The following is a 25,106-nucleotide window of genomic DNA, read 5'->3' on the forward strand; positions in this document are numbered from 1 at the left end:
CGTTCATGCTCTGTCTCTCTCTGTCTCAAAAACAAACAAACAAACAAACAAAAAAAAAACGTTAAAAGAACTGGACAAGGCAGGGTTTGACCACGTGTCCTGAATGAGTGAGCGGACTGGATCCTGATTAAACTCCTAGCAGTGACCTTGGCTAATCCGGGGTTCTGTCTGACCCATAGGGCATCAGATCAGATCACTCTGAAAATTAACCTACCCTTTCAGCCAAAATGGAATAAAGTATTTTGTCTATGATTCTTTTACTGGACTTCACAGTAAGAGACTCATCTGGCTTGATTAAACAATGTACATGTCCAGACCTGGGACCTTACGTTTCAATAAATAAAAATTACGTTTTGTTGTTGTTTTTGGTTTCACGTGTTTCCAACATCACAGAGATGTATGAATAAGTTCATCGTAAAAGGTTCACCATGGAAAAGAGACCTATAAATCCTTTAACCCAATTCCGAAATTGATCCCCTAAGAAAAGTTAAATATCACCGTTGTTTGTAGATTGCTAGATCACCACAAAGATAATTCTTTTATAAATACAGATGGTGCCCTTATGGAAATTTCATGACAGTAAGTAGATGCCAATAGAAAAAAAATGACACATTGATTAGCTAATAAAATGGTGTTCAGTGAAATTACGCTTCTTTGTCTAATTTATGGCTTATTTGAACTTGTGACGCCCTGTTTTCATTTTGGCTCTTAATAAGTGTTCCTTTAAAAACTTTTAAAATGTAAAGTGATATGAATTTGATTGTCTTGAGCATAAGATGCTAATCATCGGTTAGTAGGGAATCATGGCTCTAAAGCTCCCACCTCCTCCCCCTTTCTTAAGCCATTCTTAAGAATCAATTGCCAGCAGGCTGAAAACACAGCACTAGAGTGACAGTTATAAAAAATGAGCCAATGAATAGGTTATTGGCAAATTATTGATATAAGAATCAGTATTCAGGGTTTGGGCAGGCAAGGGGGAGGGGCCGGGGAAAGGCACCTACATTTACTGAGGGCCTAGACCGCAGAAACCATCTCATCTTTACCCCCTCCCGGCACTTTCTCCTTTTATTGTTTCTGAGCTGCACGGTCCCCACGCCTCTCCTCTAACATCAGTTAGAAAAGAGAGCAGAGGAATTTTATCGCGGAATTGGGACGCGGAGGGCATTTGAATATTAGCATGACGTTCGCCACTTTCGCTGCTCTGTTTGTTGGTGGGTGCAGTGTTGAGAAACGTTGCCCAACCTCTTGGAACCGGCACGTGAACAGTCCCGTAATCAGTGTAATGTATTCTGTTAAGGGAGTAATCAAGCCATTCAGCTTTGAAGTAAGATCCAATTTTTAAAAAGTGGCTGATGAATGCAGTTTCAGGTATTTAGAAGAGGCTGATGGACCCGGACTACTTGGGTCTTCTGGTTGAACTGGGGAAAAAAAATACCTGAGGAAACTGAAGTGGACCGTTCTAAAAATATCTAGGTTGCAGGATGTATTTTTCCTAGCGGGCATAGTATGCAATTTAAGATTTTGAAATTAACCATGTCTGTGTGCTTTTGAATTTAGTGTGGCTGAAAGCTGAGTTGGTTGGAGGTGAGGCCCGATGACGGCTCAAGCTAGGTCTGAGGGGACCAGCCGCTCCCTTCTTTTACACTGTTCTCGCCTCTGATCTTGCAGGATGGGAGTCCTCCTTGCTATTTAAGCCTCAGCTTAAACTCTCCTTCTTCAGAGATGCCCTCCCTGAGCACATGTTCCCTCGCCGCCCCCTGCCCACAATCCCTCTCTCTCCCTCTTTTCTTTTTGCTTTGCTTCCCAGCTATTACAACCAACCAAAATTCTTACTTAATTGCTGGCTTCCCCTCCTTGGGAAGAATGCAAGCGCCTTGAGAGCAGGGACTTGGTGTTATTCATCACAGTGGCTCTAAGACCTGGGCTAGTTCCGGACACTTTGGAGGCACTAATGAAGGATCAATGGACAGAATGAATGCTTGATTCTACAACGGTGGCTCCAAGATTCCTTGGTTCAGAGGGTCTCCCTCCATCCATACCGTTTGCATTACTAAGTGATTCAACAGCACGGCTCCTTCTCCCTGCTCCGGTGGCCCTTCAGGGGGCACCCTCAAGGGTTAAAGCCACCTGCTGGGTTCTGTCCTGGGTGGGAGGCTGCTGCTCATTGGGCAGCTCCAGTTTGTTGCCAGCCAGGTTCCCAGCCAGGCCTCAAGCTGGCAGCAGCCATGCAAAATGCTGTGAGTGTCCCTGCTAGTTAAGCTTCCTATTACTTAAGACATCCATTTCAGAAAGAACTCCGGCGTCTCTGGTTATGTTCTGTACTTGGTTCGCGGGGCTTTAGCAGTCCAAATCCCATTAATGCCAGAGCCCTTGCACAAAGCCTTTTGTATTGACTTGGGTCAACTTAATCTCTGGGCTTGTGTTCCCCTCCCCCACCTTAGGCTTCTCAACAATTCTCTTGCTTACCCACTCTCTTGCTTTCTCTCTCTTATTCTTTCTCTTTCCCCTCTTCCTCCCTTTCTCCCTCCCTCCCTCCCTTCCTCTCTTCCTTCCTCCTTGCCTCCTCCTTCCCTTCCTTCCTCCCCCCTTTCCTCCCTCCCTTCCTTCCTCCCTGCTTCCTCCTTCCCTTCCTTCCTCCCACCTCCCTCCATTCCTTCCTCCCTTCTCCCTCCCTCCCTTCTTTCTTCTTTCTTTCTTTCTTTCTTTCTTTCTTTCTTTCTTTCTTCCTCTTCTCCCTTTTTCTTATCTCTCGCCCCTCCCTCCTTCTCCCTCCCTTCCTTCCCTATAACATTCTCTCTCTTTCTCTCTTCTTTTGCCTCAGAGAAGGTGGGTGAATCCCATGGATTCTCTCTTTCTGCTGTTGAATTGGAAGCCGGTGAGGAATAACCTTGGCCCTCCTGGCCTCTTTGTCTACTTGCACTTCAGATTTATCTGGTGTTCTAATGTTAAGTAAGATCTTCATGAAAAGCCTCATCTATAAAAATCTTCATGTACAAGTAGGCAATTTTTGGACTAATCATGGTGTCTCAACACATCCCTATAGAATATCTTCCTTCCCCTCCCCCGGCCCACCATTGATTTTCTGTTTATGAAAGTGATGCACGCTCACTGTGAGGCACTCGGATGATATAGAAAACCCAGGGTGACTCTAAGCAGTAGGTTTCCCCAGTGTAGCCGGAAGAGGTTTTGGCTTTGAAGAGAATAATTAACAAAAGAGCCGTTTTAAGAGCCCATTTATTGCGGAAAATAGGGGAATTACCTGTCCAAGGGAATGAGAAGTGTTCAGATGTTGCCGACACTCGCCTCTTGTGCACTGTGGCCCCAGAATAATGGCTTCTTTTATAGGAAGGGAGAAGTTGCTGCGGTCCAATGGCTAGGAAATGCTGCTGCCAGGCTCTTGGTTTGCGGAAAATCCGCCCAAGTCTGCCTCTTCGAAGACAGCCAGCGGACCACACCGAAACCAAATACAGTCTATATTCCTTATCTTTGGATTCATTTGTTCTCATCACGAAGCCATGTTTCCCGAAGTCTGTTCCGTTGAACAACTGTCACGTGCGATTTACCGCGTCCAAGGGTTCTGTCGTCCGATAAGGTGGGAAACACACATCCCATGGTTCCTGTTTCCTGGAGAGAAGTGATGCACATCAGCGTATTCTTTAGAATAAGAGGGTAGGGAATATAAAGAGACCTGTGTTAGTTCATTTGATTTGTTGTTGTGTCTGAAACTTATTTGATTGAGGCCTTTTTTTTTTTTTTTTTTTTTTAAGTAACATCTGCTTATATTCCCCAGAACCCTTGGGCCACAAAAACAGAAAAGAAATAAGCAGAAGCGGTTATTGTATCCTTACTCTAGACACATGTCTGTTCGGAGCTGTTGCCTTTGTGATGTCCTTTTTCCTTCTGGATGAGACGAGTGAAGCAATTAATTCAGCTGTCCGATTAGCGTCAGACACTGTGCTGGGCACTTCCCTTACATTACTGCCTTTGCACCCCACGGTAGCCTGTGGGCCTCATTTTGCAAGGGTAAAGAGGGGATGTAACTTGCCTCTAGCTACTCGGCGAAGCGAGCACTGGAGCTGAGCCAGGCCCGTGGTTGGCCAAGCCAGGCCACAATGCTCCATGCTTCCAACATTCCTGCCCTTCAACAATCAGACGCGGATTCCACCACACCCTGCCCATTTTGGGGGCCCCTTATGGCATTCGTTAGTGGCCCTTTCAAAGAAACTGCTGTTGGCAGTGTGGCACCTCACACAGACCCCCTCCCCCCCCACCCGTTGGTGAAAATTTCACGGCCTTCAGGTGCAAATGACTGGAACCCAGTGTGTGGTATTCGTGCATCAACATCCACACCCATCTCTCTCTATCCATCTATATGCTCGTGTCTCCAGAATCCATTCCAGGGCCTGAAGCGCCGCAGAAGCTTGGTGACAAATGTTTATTGACATGACATGGGGCAATAAATGCCGCGTGCAGTGTGGGTTCGTGTCTCTACCCTCCCTGGCCTCCCGTGCTCTATTTTTCTCCATAGCATTTATCACCGCGGGACATATATATTTACTTGTTTATTTGCTTACAGGGTGTCTCCCCGCGTTTGGATGTGAACTCCTCGGGGGCGGGGAGGGAGAGGGAATGTTCTTGAGGTCATTGATTTACTACTGTAAACCTCCAGTAGGTGCCCAGTAAATATTTGGTGAAAGGACAAATGGTCAGATACAAATTTTCACCATTGTTTCCGCTCTCCCCAACCTCTTGCGATCGCTTTCTTTATTCATCTCCTTCTCTCTCAGGAGTAGTTAAAACCTACTTAGGGCTGTAAATAAAGGAGGTCTACATTCTTAACTATTCCAGTGCAGCAGATATCGAAGGCGTCCGGGTTAATGGGCACGGGGCTGTTTACAAGACAGAAACAGCCCCAGAGTCTAGTGTCCAGGAAGGCGTAGAGTCACAGGGACGGGATGAAAAGACACCGCTCTGTGCCCCTTGCTGTCGCAGCACAAAGCTCTTTGGTGATAACGGTAGCGGAGGCCCGGCCAGGATGGAGAGCGCCACTGGGGGGCGTTGTGCCAAAAAGTTTTCCTAGGGACCAAAGGTAGAGATCGCAGCTGGTTGGACGACCACAGCCCAGAAGCACTTTAATCTCCACGGCTGCCCCTTGTGGTGGGGAGGGAGCCCCGGGGCCAGGGACTCAATGATTGAGATGTGTGTGTGCAGGAGAGGCTCTTGGGGGCTCGTGTCTCCCAGCTTGGGGGCTAGTGCTGGAAACGCAGAGATGAAGTTAGGGATTCTGAAGTATGGGTCTGTTGATAGCTTCCCTTTAATGTGGATTCTGTTGCATAAAATCTTTGTCAAACAGGCATTTAACACACACAGCTGGGTGGTGGCAGATTGGGCATCAGTGGCCCATTGTACTCAGGGAATAAACCAAAGCTTTAAATAGGGCTATGCTTTCATGATGGATGTGTGCTGAGGGCGGGGGGGGGGGGGGGGGAACCCAACCTGGATTGGTAAGGAAAAAGGGACCCTTTAATAGCCCAAAATGGCAGAGTGGAAGGAGAAAGGGACAGACTAGAGCATGAATGAAATAGAATAGCCAGAAAAATAGTATCAATATGAATGGTGTTTATCCAATTAAATGCACGTAACTAACGTTAAAGTACTTGAAAAAAGACTTGCCTTGGAACAAATTTATTTTCTTAAGCCCCACAGAATAAAGCAAATTATACTAAGATGTGATTAATTATATCCTAAGGAAAAAAAAAAGAAGGGAATAAACCAGGTTTTCTGTCTGTGCGGGTCTCACTGTCCACAGGAAGGGAAGGTGTCCACATGACCCAGGAGAAGGACTGGGTGGGGACCGGGAGGGGAGGATTCGGAGGAGTGCATAGATCTGGGGAGGTCAAGGCTCTGAAGGTGGAGTCTTCTGCATTGAGGCTGAGGGAGAAGGAGAGCCAGGGCCAGGAAGTAGGAACGTGGTCCAAGGGGACGTAAAGATAGATTCGCTTAGCATTGGCATTTTAGACGCGTTTAGTGACCAGAGATGAAGGCAGGAAAATGGAAGGCAGGAAGAGTAACAACGGAAATATTCTCTATTACTCGGAGACTTCCTCAGTGGGGCAGAAAAGAAAAGGGGCGGGGTGCTGATTTCTGGGGCGATACCAGAAACATGTTGGGAAAACTGACAAGGAGGCAAGCCTAGAGCTCGTCGGGGTGGGAATGTCCGTATCTTTCCGTGTACAAGGGATGTATGAACCTGTGTGCGCCCAAGGAAGGGCAAAAGTTATTGGGGAAGCGTCAAGGTGGAAATTCATAGCTCTTATTTTTGTGGCCTCTAGCTACAAGAGCTAACAGGTGAAGATAGTCTGGAGACCCAAAGTGGGAAAAAATGACATTTTAACATTTTTGTCAGGTAGGCAATTTAAAAATAAACTTGGATTCAATATATACCATTAATGCTAGGGGTTGTGTCATAATGTTGCAAAAATGCCTTCTTTTCGATAGCGGTTAAAAGAAAAAAAGTGTGTTGTTGGGTGCTAGGAACCATATATAGAAGAGGCATACGTGGCTGTGCCAGCAACCTCACAAAGCTACTGAACACGTACCATGAGTCTGTCCTCCAGAATTAACACCATAACCTGTGTCAGGGACTCACTATTATCCTAATATCTGCTTTTGGATTCTGTCCAGTCCCATTAGCGGTTCCCATGTTGATTGCTCTGTTACTCGTGAATGTTAATTGCTTCTAAATCTCTTTGGATGTTCAGATGCTTGGGGAAAAAAAAATTCTGACTGGCGAAGGGGCGAGTTTTATTAATGTGCGAGTAAACAAGAAATCTGTTTAGAGACCTCAGTGAAGTGTCTGTGACTCAAGATGTCATAAACAGCTGAGGTGGCATCTTTGTTTGCATGTCTGTCGTATATTGGTGGTGTGATAGTGGGGGAGGGAGGCGGGGAAACAGGTTTTCAGTGATATCTGTGGTGTTTGTCCCAAATCAGCATGCTCATAGATACAGTTAGATAATAACATCCTTCCCTCCGGGATTCCTGCTTACTTAGTATGAAATGGCCTTGCTACCTTTCAGATAAGCTTATACGTAGAAAGTGCTAGTAAATCGGAAGATGTAAAAACGTGAATATGATTTGGTCTATCACCTATGTGTTGATCTCCATCGTTTCTGAACCAGAAGGAAGCTTGGAAATGAGCTTCCGAAGCTTCCTTATTTTACTGCTGGGCAAGCAAGGCCCAGGGGGATGAAGAGGTCAGGGCCCCAGAGCAGCTCACAGGGGCACTGGCCAGAGAGCGAGGTTACCCGACCCTTGGCCCGGTGCTTGAGCAATCAGGAGAAGGGAAAATGATAAAAACTGGTGGTTATTATATTTCTCAGAAACATTTCACTGAATGTTGGTGGAGTTTTGCTTTGTTTTGTTTTTTTCCTTTGGGTGAAAAAAAAAATCTATTATGATCCAGTATCGAAATTCATCGATCAGTAATTATTTCAGCATCCCAGTGAAAGAAGATACAAGAGAAGGGCACAGCCCACGGCTGAGCCTTGCCAGTCACTTGTTCAACCAATATTTATGGAGTGCCTTGAGCCTGGAATTTAGTAGTGAACAAAAAAGCCCTGCTGTTATGGAGTTTCTATGCTGGTTGGGGATGGGGTGGGGCCTCGAAAGACAAACAAAGAGATGAAACATTTACTGTAAGGTGGTGACAAGCCTCACCACGAAAGAGAGAATGGTAAGGGGTTGGAGTTACACGAGTTGCAGGTATGTTAGACAGGTGCAGGAGCAGAGATCATGGATGTATCTGCCGCAGGATGGTCCCAGGTGAAGAGAATAATTGTAAGGGCAGAGGTCCTGTGGTGGGGACATGCTTGGGTATTGGAGGACGAACGAAGAGGTCAGCGTGGCTGAAGGGGTGAAGATCGTGAGACATCATGACCCTCAAATCATGGGCTTTGGGAAGATTCTGGGTCAAACATTTGAAGATACATCTTTTAGCATTTCTGTCATCCCAAATAGTAGGGCTCATAAAAAGAACCCAGACTCATCTTTTTTGAGAATATTCCCCGAAGGAGCCATCCTTCTGGGATTGGTGTCTATGACTCACCAAGAGTGTCCAGAAACCGTCAGATCTTTCTGGAGACTTTTAGAACAGAGGGATTGTCACTGTACTAACATCATTACACCACAAAAGTGTAAGTTTCTTGATGGTAGGACCTATGTCGTACACGTTTTTGTTCTCCAAGAAACCACATGCAGTGCTAAACTTGTACATAGTAAGAATGCTGTAAATATTGATTATTTGTTCAGTGGAATAAATGGCCGGAGAGTGGTTAAAAAGGATGGGCTGTCCTAGAAAGGGTTGTTAAAAATACACCCTTCTAAAAATGCCGTTAGCAAGATTACTTCTGAAGCATTCTGACTTCCTTGGAATCATTTTTAAAGACAAGTCCATATGCTGACATGTGAACATAAGTATATAACAAACTGAACAGTAGTAACATTATTTTCAGGCCAAATTTTAGTTGGATGCTTGTATTTTGTCAATCTAAAAATTTAAACTATGTTTTAAACGATGGGAAGTTTTTCTAACCTTTTCTGTGGTATTAAAGGGATCTTGGTGTCTGGGCTCATAAGACCAAGGGGTTACATTCAGCACTGTTTTCTGTGGGCAAAATGCGTTTAATACATTGATATTATGGTGGCAATTATGTGGGAAAGATCAGTCCCCAAGGGAAAGATGGGCGGTAAAGTTGCACTGGGATGGGGAAGGAGAAAATCGTGATTCTTGCCCTGTGTTACTGAATTCTGTCATTATAATGGACCAATAATTTATTCGCCTATTGCATTTCAATATCCCCATCTTCATAGTGGGGGGTAACACAAACTTACCCTCTGCCTTTCAGGTTTTTTGCGAAAATCAGTGAACTAATATTGGTAAAATTGGAGCCCCATGGATGAAGGGTACTTTGTAAGTATAACACATTATTGTCATGTTATGTTCTATTACTCCAAAGTGCAAATACCAGATGTCTGCTCTTGCCGTATTAGGAAATTAGCAACACCAAGTTTCACAACCCAAAGATTGATAATCTGACTTCCTTTGAGGAACTTAATGTTTCTGAACTCTCTAATGTTTTGTCAATATGTTGGATATAGAAAAGCCTGACTCGCCTCCCCAAACTATGGGGAGAATATTCCAGACACTTTGGAAGAATACATGTCTGCAAACTATGTGAACATGTTGATATAAACCCTGGATATGAATGCAAGGTGTCTTTGTTTCTCTTTCCCTACCTCTCTCCTTTTTTTCTCTTCTCTTCTCTTCTCTTCTCTTCTCTTCTCTTCTCTTCTCTTCTCTTCTCTTCTCTTCTTTCTCTTCTCTTCTCTTCTCTTCTCTTCTCTTCTCTTCTCTTCTCTTCTCTTCTCTTCTCTTCTCCTCTTCTTTTCTTTTCTCTTCTCTTTCTTCTTCTTCTTCTTAATTTTTTTGATTTGTATTTAACTCTGAGTTTTGAGCAGTGTGTGTCTCAAAGAAATGATTGGTTTCGGGGAAAGACCGAATGTTTCAATGGGGTGAGCAATGTTTTGTTAATGATGAAACTTAAGTTAGACATCCCTTAGGCACGTTGCTAAGTATTGTGTTTCCAGAATTGAGATAAAGGAAGGAGGTCAACTAGCAAGGTGAGTTAAGTGTGAATCACCTCTTCTGGACCACGTTACAGCCCAGGTGACTTGGGAGTGGCCTCCTATCCGTGGAATGGCCGAGGGTTGCAAGCTACAAAGCCAAAGAGCAGGCAGAAAGGGTACTGGGCAGAAGCAACTGCTTCATCTGATTTTCCCCACTGAATGGTACATCTTTTCATTTTGCTAGGTCAGCCAATGCCCTGGTGTTGTGTGAGTGAGTAGACTGGTCAGTGACTCGCCCAGTGCTTAACCCATGGTATGTGTGTGTGTGTGTGTGTATGTATATATAAATATGTAAATATATATATATATGGAATAGCTGTCACCCCTTCAAAACTCCTAGCATAAAAAGTTTAAAAAGGGTTGTGACTGCTTATCGAAGCCTGTTTTGTTGAGATTCATGGGGTTGTAAGATCTTATGTCTGGATGGGTCCCTACACATCTCATCTAGTGCCTTTTCCTGGCCAGTTCTAAGGATTCCATCCGGTGGGTGCCCCAGAACCTCTAGGGACAGATTTACTACCTCAAGAGGCAACTCTTTTCAGTTACGGGATTCTTTCTTGAGTTGAACTCAAACCTACCCTCATGTATCTTCCACCCTTGGGTCCTAATTTTACTATCACTATCCACAAAGAATGACTTTCTCCTCCAAATTGATACCCTTTCAAGTATTTATGGCACTATCGGGTCCCCCTGAACGTGGCCTCTTTGTCAGTTGCCATTCCCTCAACAACTGGACCTTCTGTGTTATGACTTCCAAATCTTCTACCCCTCTGGAAAGACTCTCATTTGTCTATATGTTTCTTAACAAGCAGCACTGAGAATCTACCTTCTTCAGGCCCCATTCTGCATCCCAGAGTCAAGAGATCTAATCAAAGGTCCAGAAGAGAATGACCTCGAGGAAATCGTCTGGAATCACGTGCGCCCGTGGATTGGTTTGAGTAATGAGACAGCAAAGCCCACATCCCTCTGTGAGGTGCAGATGATTGACAGGGAGAAAGTTGCTTTGGTTAATAATACAATCTACTTGCCTCCTGGAGACACAGCAATAGCCTACTAATTCGTTGGAAGTGAATTAAGGTTGTTTACCGATGTTTTAAAGTAACTGTCAGAGTGAAAAAAAAAAGTTCGTACTAGATGAGCCCACTCACCTACTTCAGAGTTGCTGTTTATTTTAAGCTGAGTGCATAAATAATATATTGAGATACGAAGGGTGATTTCAAGCATTAGAACAGGAAGCATCCTGTTTACTAACTGTCATTGGGCTGAAGAGAATTTAAACAGCTCTGAACCTTTTTGTCTGTGAATGCAAGGCATGAAATTAACTTACATTTCGTAGTTAGCACAAATCGTGATTCAGGCAGTCTTGTTGATGTGTCTTCTGCCGATCTGGGTCTTTTTTTGTGTGCAAAATAAGCCTTGGCAACAGAATGCTTCCCGTATCTTGTTTGAGAGAATACCCCCTTCCCTGTGCACATCCCCCCTCCCCCGAAAGAAGTCTGGGTCACTGAATCAGTTTGTTCTGGATATAAAGACAAATAGTGGGAGGATACTAGACTGGGTTCCAGGGGTTCTAGTCCTGACCTCCAGCAGCCCTGTCTGAATCTCGCTTTCTTCACCTGTAGAATGGGGATAGTAACATCTGCTCCCACTACTTCATAGGAAGACGGAGACCTTAATGAGGTCATTGTTGTCAAATGGCTTTGAAAGGGATCAGTGCTCGCTTCGGCAGCACATATACTGAAAGGGATCAGGTGCATGTGGGTGAGACAAAACGATAACAGTTACTGCTTTTGGTGACTTCCATGCATTAACTCATTTCATCCCCTCAATAACCCTATGGGGTAGGTCCTATTATTATCCCAGTTTTACTGCTACAAAAACTGACGCCCAGGGAAATGAAGGGATTCCCTCCATCATCTCACAGCTGAAAAGTAGCAAATTGGGATTCCAACACCAGGCTAGAATCTATGGGTCTAGAGTTCGTGTTCTAAACTATCACTTATTTGGGAGAATAGGTTTTCCTACCTATGACTGTGCCTCTTGGTCATGCTCAAGTAAATGAAACATCATTCCTAACAGCCTGGACCAAATTTAGCCTGAGCAAATGCAGGTATGGCTTCCCCATGAGTGATTATCAGCCAGGAGGAGTCCCATTGGGTAGGGATGCAGCACACTGTATGGGTTAATTATGTTTTATGTGTAAAGAGCCTGGTGATTCTTAGACGAACAGCCCTAAGTGAAAAGACCTATTACTTGTAATGCTTTCAGAAACAAGAAATTTGATTCACTTTTTGCTCCTATAAACTTGAAAGTGTGATAGCCTATTTTGGAGTATAGGGAGGGTGTTAGAAAATGAATAGAAAATGTATGGAATGTTTAATTTTGCATGATTACATTTCACATTTGCCGAGGTGACTGTGGCAAAGAGAAGTGCGTGAGAATATCACAGCATACCTATTTTAGATGTTTGGATGAAATCCTCTGACTTTTGCAGTCTGATACATGAATCCTTTGGGACAAGTCCCTATTAAGCAAATGAACAAGGCTGTATTTGTGCTCGCATCACTGAAAATGTGTGATTTGTATAAGTGCTTTTTTATTTATATTTACATTATATTTATTTGAATTTCAAACGAGGAAAGCGCCTGAAGTGACTAATGAGAACAAAAGGGGACGTGAATCTGTAGACATTTTCCCCTGAAATCTGCTCGGTCGGTAGTGGGGTCCTGCTTCAAAGTTGGAGTGGCAAAGGTGGGGTGTGATTTGCGTTGGGTTTCTGAACGAAGCGGTTCAGAAATCGGACCATTTCCATAATCCCAGAAAAAATGGACAGACTCATGAGAAGTAATCAGCCAGGGGGAAGAATAAATTCTGCACTTTTCAGCTGCAAAAATCTCGGCAACTGCTGCTATGCCCTAGCACTTGTTACTACAATAAGATAATTGCATAATTAAATACACTATGGAATTTCAATAATTGGAAACTTTGTTTTCTCATCAATGTGCAAGTTGCTGATGTTGGAAAGCATCGCAGTGTTTTAGGGAGGCCGAGATCATTCTTTCCCATCACGTCCCCTGCAGCCTTCTGCTGCTTCTCTGGCGGTTCTGAGACACTTCCCTTTTGGGTTATTTTTAGTTGGTTATATTTAGACAAGGTGAAATTAAGCAGGAAGTCCCCCAAAGTCTGACTTGCCTGCCCAGGTGGTGGGAGTCGAGGCTCATTTCGCTGAAAGTGTCCCTGGTGCCCTCTAGATCTTTCTAGGTAATAATGGGTGAAGAGCAGGCTGAGTGCCCTTTGGAGCTGGGGAGCAGCTCTTTGGGTCATAATTTCTAGATAGCTTAGTGGAATTGCTGAGAGGGGAGACTCCAGAGCTGGGCTCCTGGATCAGACCCTGGCATGGCCTCTTGCAAGCTGTGTGACCCTAGGAAAGATACTTAATCTCTCCCGTTTGCTTATCTGCAAAAGGAGAATCAGCCTTGGTGCAGGGCTTTACTGAGCTAGCATCTAGAGGAGCCTAGAAAATGGCAGGTTGTAAGCAGCCAGTGAATGGTAGCTGGCTGAGAAAACAAAGCTGGATAATACCCACTCCCCGTCCTAGAAAAGTTGGGGAATAGACGGGTAAATGCTGCGGCTGCTGCTGATAAAAATAATAGTATTAAGGCAATGTTTGGCAGACAGTAAGATAGTTTAGCAGGGACTGGTCTGGCATCAGAGAGTCCCTGGCACCTAACGCAGAGATGAATACATGAATGACACAAATTTGGTTGAAGACGATTTCGTGAGAGTCAGAAGGGTTACTGGCCGCAGTGTGGGTTCCCAGCTGAGTCGTCCCTTAGCATCCGGCTGGGACTCAGTACATGTTTGGAGGATAAATGAGCGAATGCAGGCGTGGATAAAATTGACTGTAACTTTTGCACTGTAGGACTGCTACCATCAGTTTGAGAAAGCAGGTGAAAATATTGGACACCCACACAGGGTGAAACAAGGAAGACACGGAGGGTGTGGAATTTAAGGAGGCGCTTGCTCTCAGAGTTATGCCAGAGCCGAGGGGGGCTCACTCTCGGGGTACTTCCTTTAACCTTGCACCTCAGAGGCCCTACTTTCCTTACCCTAGTCCAGGCCTATGGAATGTATTGGTTTTTTGTGTATGACTGTGCTTTATTTGTGCAGGCTTTTTTTTTTTTTTTCATTTTGTTGTGTATTTATTTATTTACTTATTAAATAGAATTTATTGTCAAATTGGTTTCCATACAATACTCAGTGCTCATCCCGGCAGGTGCCCTCCTCAATGCCCATCACCCATTTCCGCCCGCCCCCCCATCAATCCTCAGTTTTTTCTCAGGATTTAAGAGTCTCTTAGAGTTTACCTCCTTCCCTCTCTGTAACTTTTTCCCCCCTCCCCTTATTTGTGAATGCTTTTGAACATTCTCCCTCAATTTTATTTTGAAAACTTCTCAGAGCTGCAAAATTGTGATGAGGCTACTAAAGGAATACTCTGCACCCTTTTTTTTTTAACTTATCATTAATTAATTAATTATCATGTGTTCAGTCACATTGATTATCTTTCTCTATAGACATGACTTTGAACTTTGTCCTAAGTTACCAGAGAAATCACATGCCCTCTCTCCCACCTCTAGTGCACATTATGTTAAATTTACTTCCTAAATTCTGCATCTCGAAATTACAAGTATCGGAGGAAAAAGCCAAACAGAGCAGCAAGAGAACTTGGCTTAAATATCCTTTTTCAGGTTTAAAAACTAGTGCTTGAAATTTATTTTTAGACTATTAATATACTAACATATTTGGAACATGGCCAAAAGAAGATACCTAAAATTTTAAAGGTTAGAAAGTTTTTCTGGATGCTCTGACATTCTCTTTCACAGGAGAGATCTTTTTTCAAAAAGGTCTTTTTTCAAAATTTTTTCAAAATTCCCTCGACCATTATTTTTCCGAGAGCCTTCCAAAAGTAGATGGTAGTCCAATTACTAATACAACGAGGCCATCCTTTTCCATGTTAAGCATATTCACTATAAAGGATGACTTCGCAAATATACTATAGGAATTATTTATAAATCTGGTGATATCCTCTCAAATAAAACGGAATACACACTTGACTTTGGACAACACTGACAAATTCTCATGAGAAAAAAAATGCTTGTCTGAAAATCTTGACTATTTATAAGAGATAAGGTATCTGTCTCTGAAGTTGTGGCTAGGTCTACCAGAAGGTTGCCTTATGTCAGTGGTTTTGGAAATGCTTTCTGTGAAGCCTAGGGAATCTGGAGAGGGGCCTTAGGGCCACCATTGGTGGTGGTGATGATGGTTGGTGGTGAGAGGGGAGAACTGGGGTTGGAATCCAGGCCACTCGCTCATGTTCCATTGGGATAGCTCTGAGATTATGTACTGTTTATTGGCATCTGCCTAAACATCAGTTTTCAGGAAAGCGTTCTGAAGCTGAAAAGAAACCATATGGCTTGGAAACCATACGATGGGTGGCTAAAAGATAAAACAGGCAAAATTCATGCAGCAATGTTGGTTGACAGTGATAAATGATAGCTGTCAACGTGCAGGGTGGGAGAGGTCAGGAAAACCGTGAAATGCAGACACAAGAACTTAAAACACAGTCAGTGTCTAGAAGTTTTAAGCAGGGTCAAATGCCCAACCATTGCCTAAGGCGGTCATTCTGAAACTTGAGTGAGTCCTGGTCCTTAACCCAGAGAATCTGATGCAGTAGCTCCAGAGAGGGGCTCAGGCGTCTGATTTGTTAACAGTCATCCCGTACCATGCAGAGAAAAATTGCCCTAAAGTTACGTTTATGTCAAAGAACGTTATAATATTCGGCGTTGATAAAGTTGACTGGAATTGCAGAGAAAATGTTAAACTCGGCTCGGTGTAACGTAACCCTTTTTCAAATTTAGGGAAATTTTAGAATGACTTCCTCCCCCAATGCTTAAAATAGAAAAGATAACTCTGAATCATAGAGGAGGAAAGACAAAACGGGTAAGTCATTATATTATAAAGTAGTTACTAAGTCCAGTGGGGGAGGTCCTTCAGTGGGCGAGGAAAGAAAGCCCGTGTCCGGCTGGATGCTGAGACGGACGCCTGGGAGAGTGACTGTGGTGGCGGGGCCCCGTGGCTCAGGGGGATACGCACAGGCTGGGAGGTGGGTGGACCCGGCTTTGAATCCTAACTCTCCTACCTACTGGTTGTAGGATCTTAGGAGAATTACCTAATCTCTCCAAGTCTGGGTCTTCCTCAGAGAGCAGGTATACAAGATTGAATTAGACAGTTGTACTCAGAGTATTGAGCACAGGGACTGCAGAATAATAGATACTAAAGAAGTGGTTGTAATTGCTAGTATATCCATTTAAGGTGGACCTTCAGACAGGTCGGCTTTCACGAGGGCAGGAATGAGAGTGTGTGCCTATTGGTTTTGATTGCGGTTGTCGGATGGGGCCAGGAGGGGAGAAATAGAGCCTTCCAGAGAAAGGGAACCGTATAAACCCACCTTGAGGTAACAGAGGGTGTATGCTTTCGTGCCTTCAGTGTTCCCCAGAGAGTTGTTTGTGTAGAAGGTTCTAGATGGCACAAATATTTTCCCAGTAGTAACTAATTTAATCGTCACGTTGACTCTATGAAGCAGGTGCTGTCGTTTAACAGGCCATGAACCTGGCGCACAGAGAGGTTCGGTAACTTGTCCAAGATCATACAGCCGTCAGTGGCAGAGCCTGGGTTTAAACACAGGCAGCACCTGTACTTACGGCCACTATGTCGGCTGTTCTCATCATGATGATTTACGTTCGTGTGTATTAGGAAGGTTCAAGTAGCACCATAAAAACCATGCTGTTACAGATATTTTTGCCTGGAACAATAGTAAACTTTTGAAAAGTACCTTGATCTGGAGGAGTCACATAGAAGGAATAATAGTAGGGTCAGCATCGAACATGATGACGGTGGGGCTCGAACTCACGTACCGCGAGATCATGACCTGAGCCGAAGTCGGATGCTCACAACCCACTGAGCCACCCAGGCGCCCCGCCCTTCTCCTTCTTTTTATTGTGAATGAAGACAGATTCCAAAGAGGCCATGCCCCAAGGATGCAAATGCCCAATGCAATTCAATAGGAGAGAGTTTAATACTCTACCTGGCCTTTTCATTTATCTTCAGCTTTCCAGAATGGCAGTTATATCTGCCCCTGTATCTCTCCTTTGGATGTGGTTGGAAAAATCTAAAAGCCCAGATAATCCTAAACCAATCCATGCTTAGGCTTTTATGTGTGCAGCAGATTTACCTTTCTAACAACCTGTTTGAGGCTCATATTAAAGTGAGTTTGCATTCCCTGGGCAAGCAAAGAGTTAGTCTATAAGTTGCAGGAAGCCAGATTGTAACCAGCCACCTCTGGGCAAGAAATTTCGGATAATTCCACAGTCCCCCAACCCTAGGTGTGGATGCCTGCCCCTCGGACCCCAGACCTGGGTCTCCTGTCTAGAATGACTGGTTTCCTAATCCATTACTGTGCGTTTCCTCTTATTCTGAGAACAAGTGTCATGTCCATTCCCCTTACCTGTCTATTCCCACCATTTAGTGCTTGGCCGATGGTATGCATTCATAACTACACTTTGCCTGTTGGTTAATGAGTGATATCAGTAATTCAGCATTTCTTGTTTGAGATTATGTTTCAGTAAATATTTATTGAGCACTTGCTATGTGATAGGTGTCGTGCCAGGGGCTTTCATGCTATTGGTTCCCACAAAAGCCAGCTTCACCTGCTGACAGTGGGGAAATCGAGGCTCAGGGAGGTGAAGTGATTTATCTAAGACTGCACACTCTTTGCTCTGCATGATTCGGGTCCAGATACCCCAGTGTTCAAGCTCAGTTTTCTCTCTTCTTTATGCTTCTCTCCTGGGCCTTGCAAGCATTGGGTGGGTTTCCCCACCTCCCGTTAAACTAGAATTTCCTCTTAGTGGGTTCCCTAGGATCTCAGCCGTAAGTGGAAGGAAGGTTTCTCTGTCTCTGACTGTAGATAAAGAATCTGTCTTCATGCCACGAGACCCCGAGTGTCATCAAATGCCACTGCCCACAGCGAGTCCAAGAACAGAAGCCGCTGTCAGAGTTTCCAGCAGGGGCTGCCTGTGAGAGCGCCATGGGATTAGGCCTGTAAACGTGCCCCAAACGCTGTTTCACAGATGAAAATAGTTGTCACAGTGACTAGAAAATTGAATTGGTTAAACCTTCTGGCTTTAGATTGTTTTTTGGAGAGTGAGTAACTCTATGATTTTTACTTGTCACAGGCTAAAAGGAAAAAAAAAGTAAGAGTGGAACTTCATAGCTATTTTTCTTCCCTGTATGTTCATAGTGGTTATTTATATCTGGGAAGTTTCCATTGGGATTTAGTTCAGGATATAGACTTGGCAGGGTGGCTTCAGCACTCTGTGGTGACATTTGACAGACTGCAGGCAAAGCAGGATGGATTTCTAATATCTGGATGGATGGATTTGGGGGTGAAGTGTTGGGATTGTGCTGTATTATGAGATGGATTTATTGATCTGAATCTAAAAGTGGCTCGTTGCCTGTCAATATCAGGTCTGTATCAGTATGTGTGATAAATTAGGGTTCCTGACCCTTTGCTTTGTTTGCTTTATTAACTCCTGTTGGCAATAACAATAAAAGACTCCAGGTCTATAATTCTCTCCATCAGAAATGGCTTTTTGCACTTGTCATGTGTGCTACTGACCTTCAGGCCCACTTTTGCAATACTGCATATGTCGTAACCACCCAGAAGCGCATTGCTGTGCCTGACTTCCTCCCCTGGAGTAGGAGCTCCTCCCCTGGAGTAGGAGCTCCTCCCCTGGAGTAGGAGTGGGACTTTCCCCCCACAATGTTGCATTTCAACATCGGCCTCGTGCATTAATCTTGAAACACTGTGCCCATGCTGTAGGTAGCATTTTCATTTTCCAGATGAAGAGATCAAGACACTGCGAGGTTGAATAAGTTGCCTGAGGCCACACGGTAAATCTCTAATACGGCTGGGTCCCAGGCAGAAGTGTCATGGTTCCTGGGTGACGATGGGACACTTCCCTTGTTTGTAGTTACAAAGTAAAGGGATCTGAGTTTGCAAAGAGTTTGCTGATAATACACTTTCTCTCCAGGGATGATGAGGCTGCCATCTTATTTCTCAGTTTTTTTGGACAAGAAATTCATGTGGTTGTGTAGGAAGCAGAGGGTTCAAAATGTGTGCGTGTGTGTGTGTTTGTCTTTGTAGTCATAGACCAAGGCTGGGTCTGACCCTCATGATGGTTCTTGTCGTGCCACGTGTATTTTTCAGGGGGCAGCTATATCCCCAACCAGATGCTAGGTAAAACGGGGGGACATAGAAATAGGAGCCACTGTTTGCCCTCCTTAAGTGCTTACATTTTAGTTGGTGGGGGTGGTTGAATTCTTGCCTGTATCTCCAGATCCCTTCCTCTGTGGGCTGGTAGAAATCTTTGGTAGTTTAAACAGACCCCGTGATTCCATTCACACGACCGTAGCCGCAAACATAGTAGTAATGAGTGCGTGCACTGTGCTAACAGGTTGCATACACCTACCCAGCCAATCCTGGCAACTACGCGGAATTAAGGTTAACAGAGGTGTTTGGAATTGGTAGTCCCTGTGTGCGCCACGTGGGGTTCGGGTATAATTCTGAACGTATAGCTGATCTCTTTGGTGTAAATGATGTCACCATTTTACTTTTGAGCCTTATCTGGAACTTTGAATTAAAGTCATCACAATGATGATAAGCAGGAATAGAAAACCAAAGAGATAATGAATTATTTGGCAAAACCATTAAGAACCAGAATATTCGGTAGGTAAGTGGAATTTTAGCTGGGAAAACTTTTTTTTTTAAACCTTTTTGGTTGAAAATTCATTCTGAAGTATATGGCAGAAACATGCTTCTGTCTCTGTTTTCATGCCTTAGTATACATGATATCACTACATTTTTCTTTTTGTAGAGCTTCAGGGTAGTCATTGTGAGGACAAGAATTTATTTTGTAGGTTGAGAGGATATAGGGCATTAGCCAACTAATGATCTTTAGCGTGAAATTTTTGACGTTGGTTTACTTCAAACGCAGTGAGTTAACCTGCACATTTTCTATAATTTCATTTGCATCTCTTGTCCCAGGAAATATTGTTTTGATAGTATGCCTTTGCTTTCTCTCTTCTACCCTCCCAATCCATATTCCTTAAGTTTCAGAAAACCACTTCTCACCTGAAGGTATTGTTTGATGTGCAGCTTCCTCCCAAGATTCAGATCTAATCAGTTTGGAATAGCAGCCAGGAATCTCCATTTCCAACCAGCACCTTGACAAGCTTATTAGGATCCTCATTTCTAACAAGCAAGTGTTCTGAGGCCCACACTTTGAGAAACAGGGTAGAGGCAGAGGAATGGGCTTCTGAGGGGTCACAGGTAGAACAGGAGAGAAGATACGTATTATAGGAAAGTGTCCCTTATTCCAGACGACAGTTTCATGGGTGATTTGGTTGTGGCTTTTAATCAATGACCAACTAGTTACACAGTCCTGTAGGAAATTCAGACCATGTGTCTTACCCAAATTCAAGTTGACAAACATTTATTGAAGATATTCCTTTGGGATCCCAGGATCCGGATGAGAAACAGTAAAATACCGATCACTGGAGAATATATTTATTATGGGAGCTGTTTTTTGTTTTGTTTTGTTTTGTAGTAAGGAGAATTTATTTCATGCAAAGAATATATTATTTGATTGATATGATCAGATTATAGGAAGTCTGTGAGAAAAGGAACAATAACACCAGCAAATTATCACATTAGAGTTATTCATCCAGCCATTTGTATACCATATGAATAAGTGCTCTTCGAAATCTTTCATTATTCTGTCAAACAGAGAAATTATTCACAGAAACCATTTTCATGACTTTCAAAGCAACAACACTAGTATGACTGAGCCTAAGTGTGGGTGTGTGTTTGTGTGTGTGTGTGTGTGTGTGTGTGTGTGCACGCATGCGCTCATATGCCTTGTTGAATGGATATCAGCAAACAAACCATGAACTAATAATAACAAATTAGCAACAATTTAATGAAGCATGATTTATGTTAAAGTACCTGAATAGGGATATGATTACATAACGAGACGGTAAACTTTGAGGGAAAGAATAGACATTTTTATGTCTTACATTCAACTCCATATTCCGACGTGGTCCAGCAGCTGTTTTTTGAGCTACAAAACGGGGTCACAACTTGGGCCCGACTTCCTCCGAGGGAAGGGTCTATGCGGGCTGGCAGGCTGTCAAGCTGTGTGTGGTCCGTGTACCAGCAAATGAGTAGATTGGAGTTATAATGTGCCTCAAATTAACTTCTGCACAGTAGAGAATGCGCTTGGCATGATTTAAAGTCCAGCTCACTGACAGCCTTCTCTCGCAGCGGCTGAATCAAGGAGATGATGGAAAATTAAGGCACGGTGGACTAGGGAGCTTCCACAAGGCGTGAGCTCAGTGTCCTGCTCTCCAAATGTCACATTCCAAGAGGTCCTGGAATTAGCAGGCTCTGTGTCAGCGCGCTGTGGGCTCAGTTCACATGACGCAAGCCTTTGCTTATCTGACCAGGACTAAAATAAGACGCTCGGATGCTTTATTTATGAGCTCTGGGCCACCCAGGCCCGGGATGTAAGTAACCTTGGGGTACACAGCATTTGATCACTTCAATTCTCATTAACTACCTGTTTCTAAATGGGGAAAAGCATTTACCCAGCACATTGCGTTATTCATGAAGACACAAAGGCAGCCTGTTGTGCTGTCACTGGGGCTGATTTCCATGTAACGTGATCCAGCTGTTGAATGCCACGGCGGAGGTTTCTAACGTTAGTTTTCTCCTTCTCTTTCCTCGTTTTCGTTTTTTTCCCTTTTTCCCTCCTCCTCCTTTCCTTTTCACTCATAAAAAGGGTTGGCCAATTCCAGACGTTAGTAAGCATTTAACCGTACATCAGGAAGTTACAAGCTGTTCCCCTTTTTAACACAGAAGGCAGGGGCACATTGTATGTAACACGTGGTGGCAGAGAGCCCATTGCACCTAATAATGGGGGCATCTAGTCAGAGTTTCTCGCCTTTGACACTATTAACATTTCAGACATGATCATTTTTTTGCTGTTGGGGCTGTCCTGTGATTATAGGAGGTTTGGACCATCCCTGGCCTCTATTCACTAGATGCCGGTAGCACCGACCCATTGTGACAACCCGAGACGTCACCAGCCGTTCCCAAATGTCCCCTTAGGAGCAAAATTGTGCCTGGTTGATCTAGTGTGACAGCTTGCTGGGTCTTTGTTGATGAACAATCTCAGTGACTCTGCGGTTGTGTAGATGCATTTGTCAGATCTGGATATGGAGGCAGAAAGGCTGGGTTGGAATGTTGGCTCCAGCCTGAACTGGTGCTAATTGGTGTACTTTGGGCAAGGTATTTAGCTTATCTAAGTTTTAAGTTCCTTACCTATTAAGTAAGGATAATAATACTTAACTTATAAGGCGATGGAAAATCAGGGAAACTAGTGTGTGTAAAGAATATGGCATATGATACATGCTTGAAAGTTGATGATCTGACTATATAAACAGATCAGTGGAAATATTACGGTTGTCGACTTAGACGTGCAGTGAAATAAAAGGCCGTCCTGTGAACCCCCTTTTGCCATGTGTTGCTCGGTTCTGGGTTTGCCCTCTTCCTCTCTTCTTCCACCCCCTAGCTGCTCTTATATTCCAGAAAGTGACTAATTATGGCTGAAGATGTGAAACTGGGAGAAGGGAGAGACGTGTCGAGGGGGTGGACGAGAACAGTTTCCCGGTGGGATCATTCTATTAGGAAACCCCATGAAGAGGCGTGGGCAACTCATTTAGCCTCATGAATGTGAAAATACAGAAAGACTGTAAAAACAAAGAAGCCCTCAACGTGCCATTAATCCGAACCCCACTCTGCACTCAACGAATGCCAAATCCTCCTTGTGGTTTTCGCTTGAGGACAGAATGAAATCGCCTTCCTTATTCAGGAACGGGGGTGACACGTGTTAAATCTGTTTTCTTGGGGAACAGCTGAGAAAACAGTCAATGATTCCACGTGACTAGCACAATTTTCTGCCTGGGTCTTCAAAGTCGGAGTCCCTTTTGAGTTGTATCTAAATTGAGAAAGAAGGGCCAGGCTAAGAAGGAAGAAGACGTCAGAGAGGGAGTTAAGACTGTAACCTTTGACATCTCTCCTCCAGCCATCACGCACATTTTTACGGTCTGCTACCTGCCAGCAATTTTGGGAGACTTGGCAAGAACCTCCTTTTCCCGTTTGTCCTGAAATTCTCCTTTCTGGGTTGGCGGTAGGGGTGGTGGGGAAATGTTACAGTTTCACCTGTGTTTTGCAACTCTTTCTCCCTCTAGTCCTTTCTAGTTGCACCATAGAGCATGAGGGTTGGAAAGGATGTGCGAGCTCATCAAGTCCATTGGTTGAATTGCTTCTAGACCATTCCTGACAGGTTCCATCTGTGCTCAACTTGAATGATTCCAGAGACGGGGAGCTCACTGTTAGGAGGTTGCTGAAATGCTGAACCACTCTTGTTAGAGGCACAAAAATCTGCTTCTCTGTATCTGTAGTCAGTATTCCTTCAACAAGTGCATCTGGAGGATTCCCTGTGTGCCAGGACCCAAATATGAATAAAATCTAGCTTCTGCCATTAAGGACCAAGTTGTGGTCATAGTGATACGTTGCGTGGATATAAATCATTCGTTGATTTAGTCAGCAAACATTTATGGGCAGTTGCGATGAACCGAGTACCTTGCTGGGAGCTGGAGGTACGCTGGGGCAAGAACACCATCCCTGCTCTCAATGGAGCTTGCAGTCTAGTAGAAGAGAAAGACATAAATCAAAAGTCCACGTTAATCAGTATACAGTAAGGTTGCGCTAACTTGAGTGCAGTGAGGGAAGAGGGCTTGGTTCTATGCATGTGACCACGAAAGCTACTCAAATTGGGTGGAAGGAGGGGATTGGGGAACATTTCTCTACTAAGCAAACTGTTTTGTTTGGGCTGTGAAGGCAGAGTGTGCATTAGCAAGATCCTGAGGTTGGAAGGGGAGGAGAGGGATTAGGACCCCGATCAGGGGTCTCACAAGGCTCACAAGGGTCACAAGGGTGCTCACAACGTGAGGCAAGCATGGTGACCCAGGATGGGTCCATCACCCAGTGATGGAAGCTGGCAGGCCTGGAGTCCAAACAGCAGAGGTGGATAGAGTCAGTAGGGCTTTGGGGCCTAGAGATTTCGGCCTTTTCCCTTAAGATCAAGGCTACTGAAGGGATTATGAGAGCTATTTTTCGGGCAAAATGGACATATTTGGTTTTAGTTGGATATGGGCCAGATTAGATCCATGGACGGAGAGGATAGGACGGAGGAGGAGAGGATAGGAGGAGAGGACGGAGAGGACTGAGATAAAGGCCATTAAGAGCACTGAAGATAGAGCCACTGTACCTGCTGGAGGGCCCCTAAGTAGGCTTCACGGAGACGGTGACATCTGAGTTCTCGTGAGGTAAGAGTGGGCATCTTCCAAGCTGATGTCCCAGATAGGGAGAGTGCAACTACACAGACAGGTGGGAATGTGCCAGAACACAGCAAGTTATCGTTCCTAGGCTGGAGCCCAGGGCTAGCATGAAGAGGGAGCATTAGGACATGAGGTAAGTTGGGTGTGGCCAGCTGGCCAAGAGCCCCGGAGGCTCGGTCATGACGCTGGGTGTCGCTCTGAAGACGAGGCAGTGGAACAACTTTGAGAGGGAGGTCGAGATCCTCAGCTGGCGGTTGAGGAGGGTCACGGGGCTGCTACGTGCGGGTGTAGAGCTGAAGCCGGAACTTCTCACACAAAGGCTGCGTAGCGGTCAGGATGAGGAATAAAGAGATCTTTCACCAGGGCATCAGGGGTGGGCTGGAGCTGTTAAGGAGAGAGAATCAATAAAACTCGGTGTCAGGGGTCTACCATGCCACAGAGGGCCTGACTATTGCTTCCCTAGTAGCCGAGGAAATGCTGGTGAATGTCAAAGTTAGTCTGTACCGACGTGGCTTGGATAAAACTTTCCAGCGGAGCAAAATGACAGGAATGAAATATTCCCACACGTACAGAAGCACCAGTGAGTATTTCCCATTTTCTCTGCTCTTTTGGATTCTTCATGCACCTGTTCATTTTCTTTGTCAAAGGCACAGCATTATTTATAAAATGTAGTACCCCCCCCCCGCCCGCCAAACATCTGGATGTTTGGAGTCGCATAGATAAAACATCTGTATTTAGGCCTGAAGTTTTGCCTCTTCTTCCAGATGTTTGGTGTCCCATTGACAAAGCCCGTGAGTCTTTGTGAAGAGCCATCTCATAAAACTAGGTGCTAAACAAGG

The 25,106-nt window shown here is 44.4% G+C and overlaps 1 protein-coding gene across 1 annotated transcript in view; it reads left to right on the forward strand.

The window, feature by feature from the left end:
* The window catches only part of PPARGC1A (PPARG coactivator 1 alpha), a 654,387-nt gene that overhangs the window by 181,595 nt on the left and 447,686 nt on the right, over nucleotides 1-25,106 (forward strand). Inside the window, exon 2 of the mRNA XM_086705322.1 lies at nucleotides 8,907-8,971. Within this exon, the coding sequence (XP_086561448.1) occupies nucleotides 8,954-8,971 (18 nt within the window). The 5' untranslated portion in view covers nucleotides 8,907-8,953. The remainder of the gene's footprint in view (nucleotides 1-8,906; nucleotides 8,972-25,106) is intronic.

The sequence above is a fragment of the Puma concolor genome, chromosome B1, assembly GCF_028749965.1.
Source record: "Puma concolor isolate L17-30 chromosome B1, mPumCon1.1.hap2, whole genome shotgun sequence".
Taxonomy (NCBI): Eukaryota; Metazoa; Chordata; class Mammalia; order Carnivora; family Felidae; genus Puma; species Puma concolor.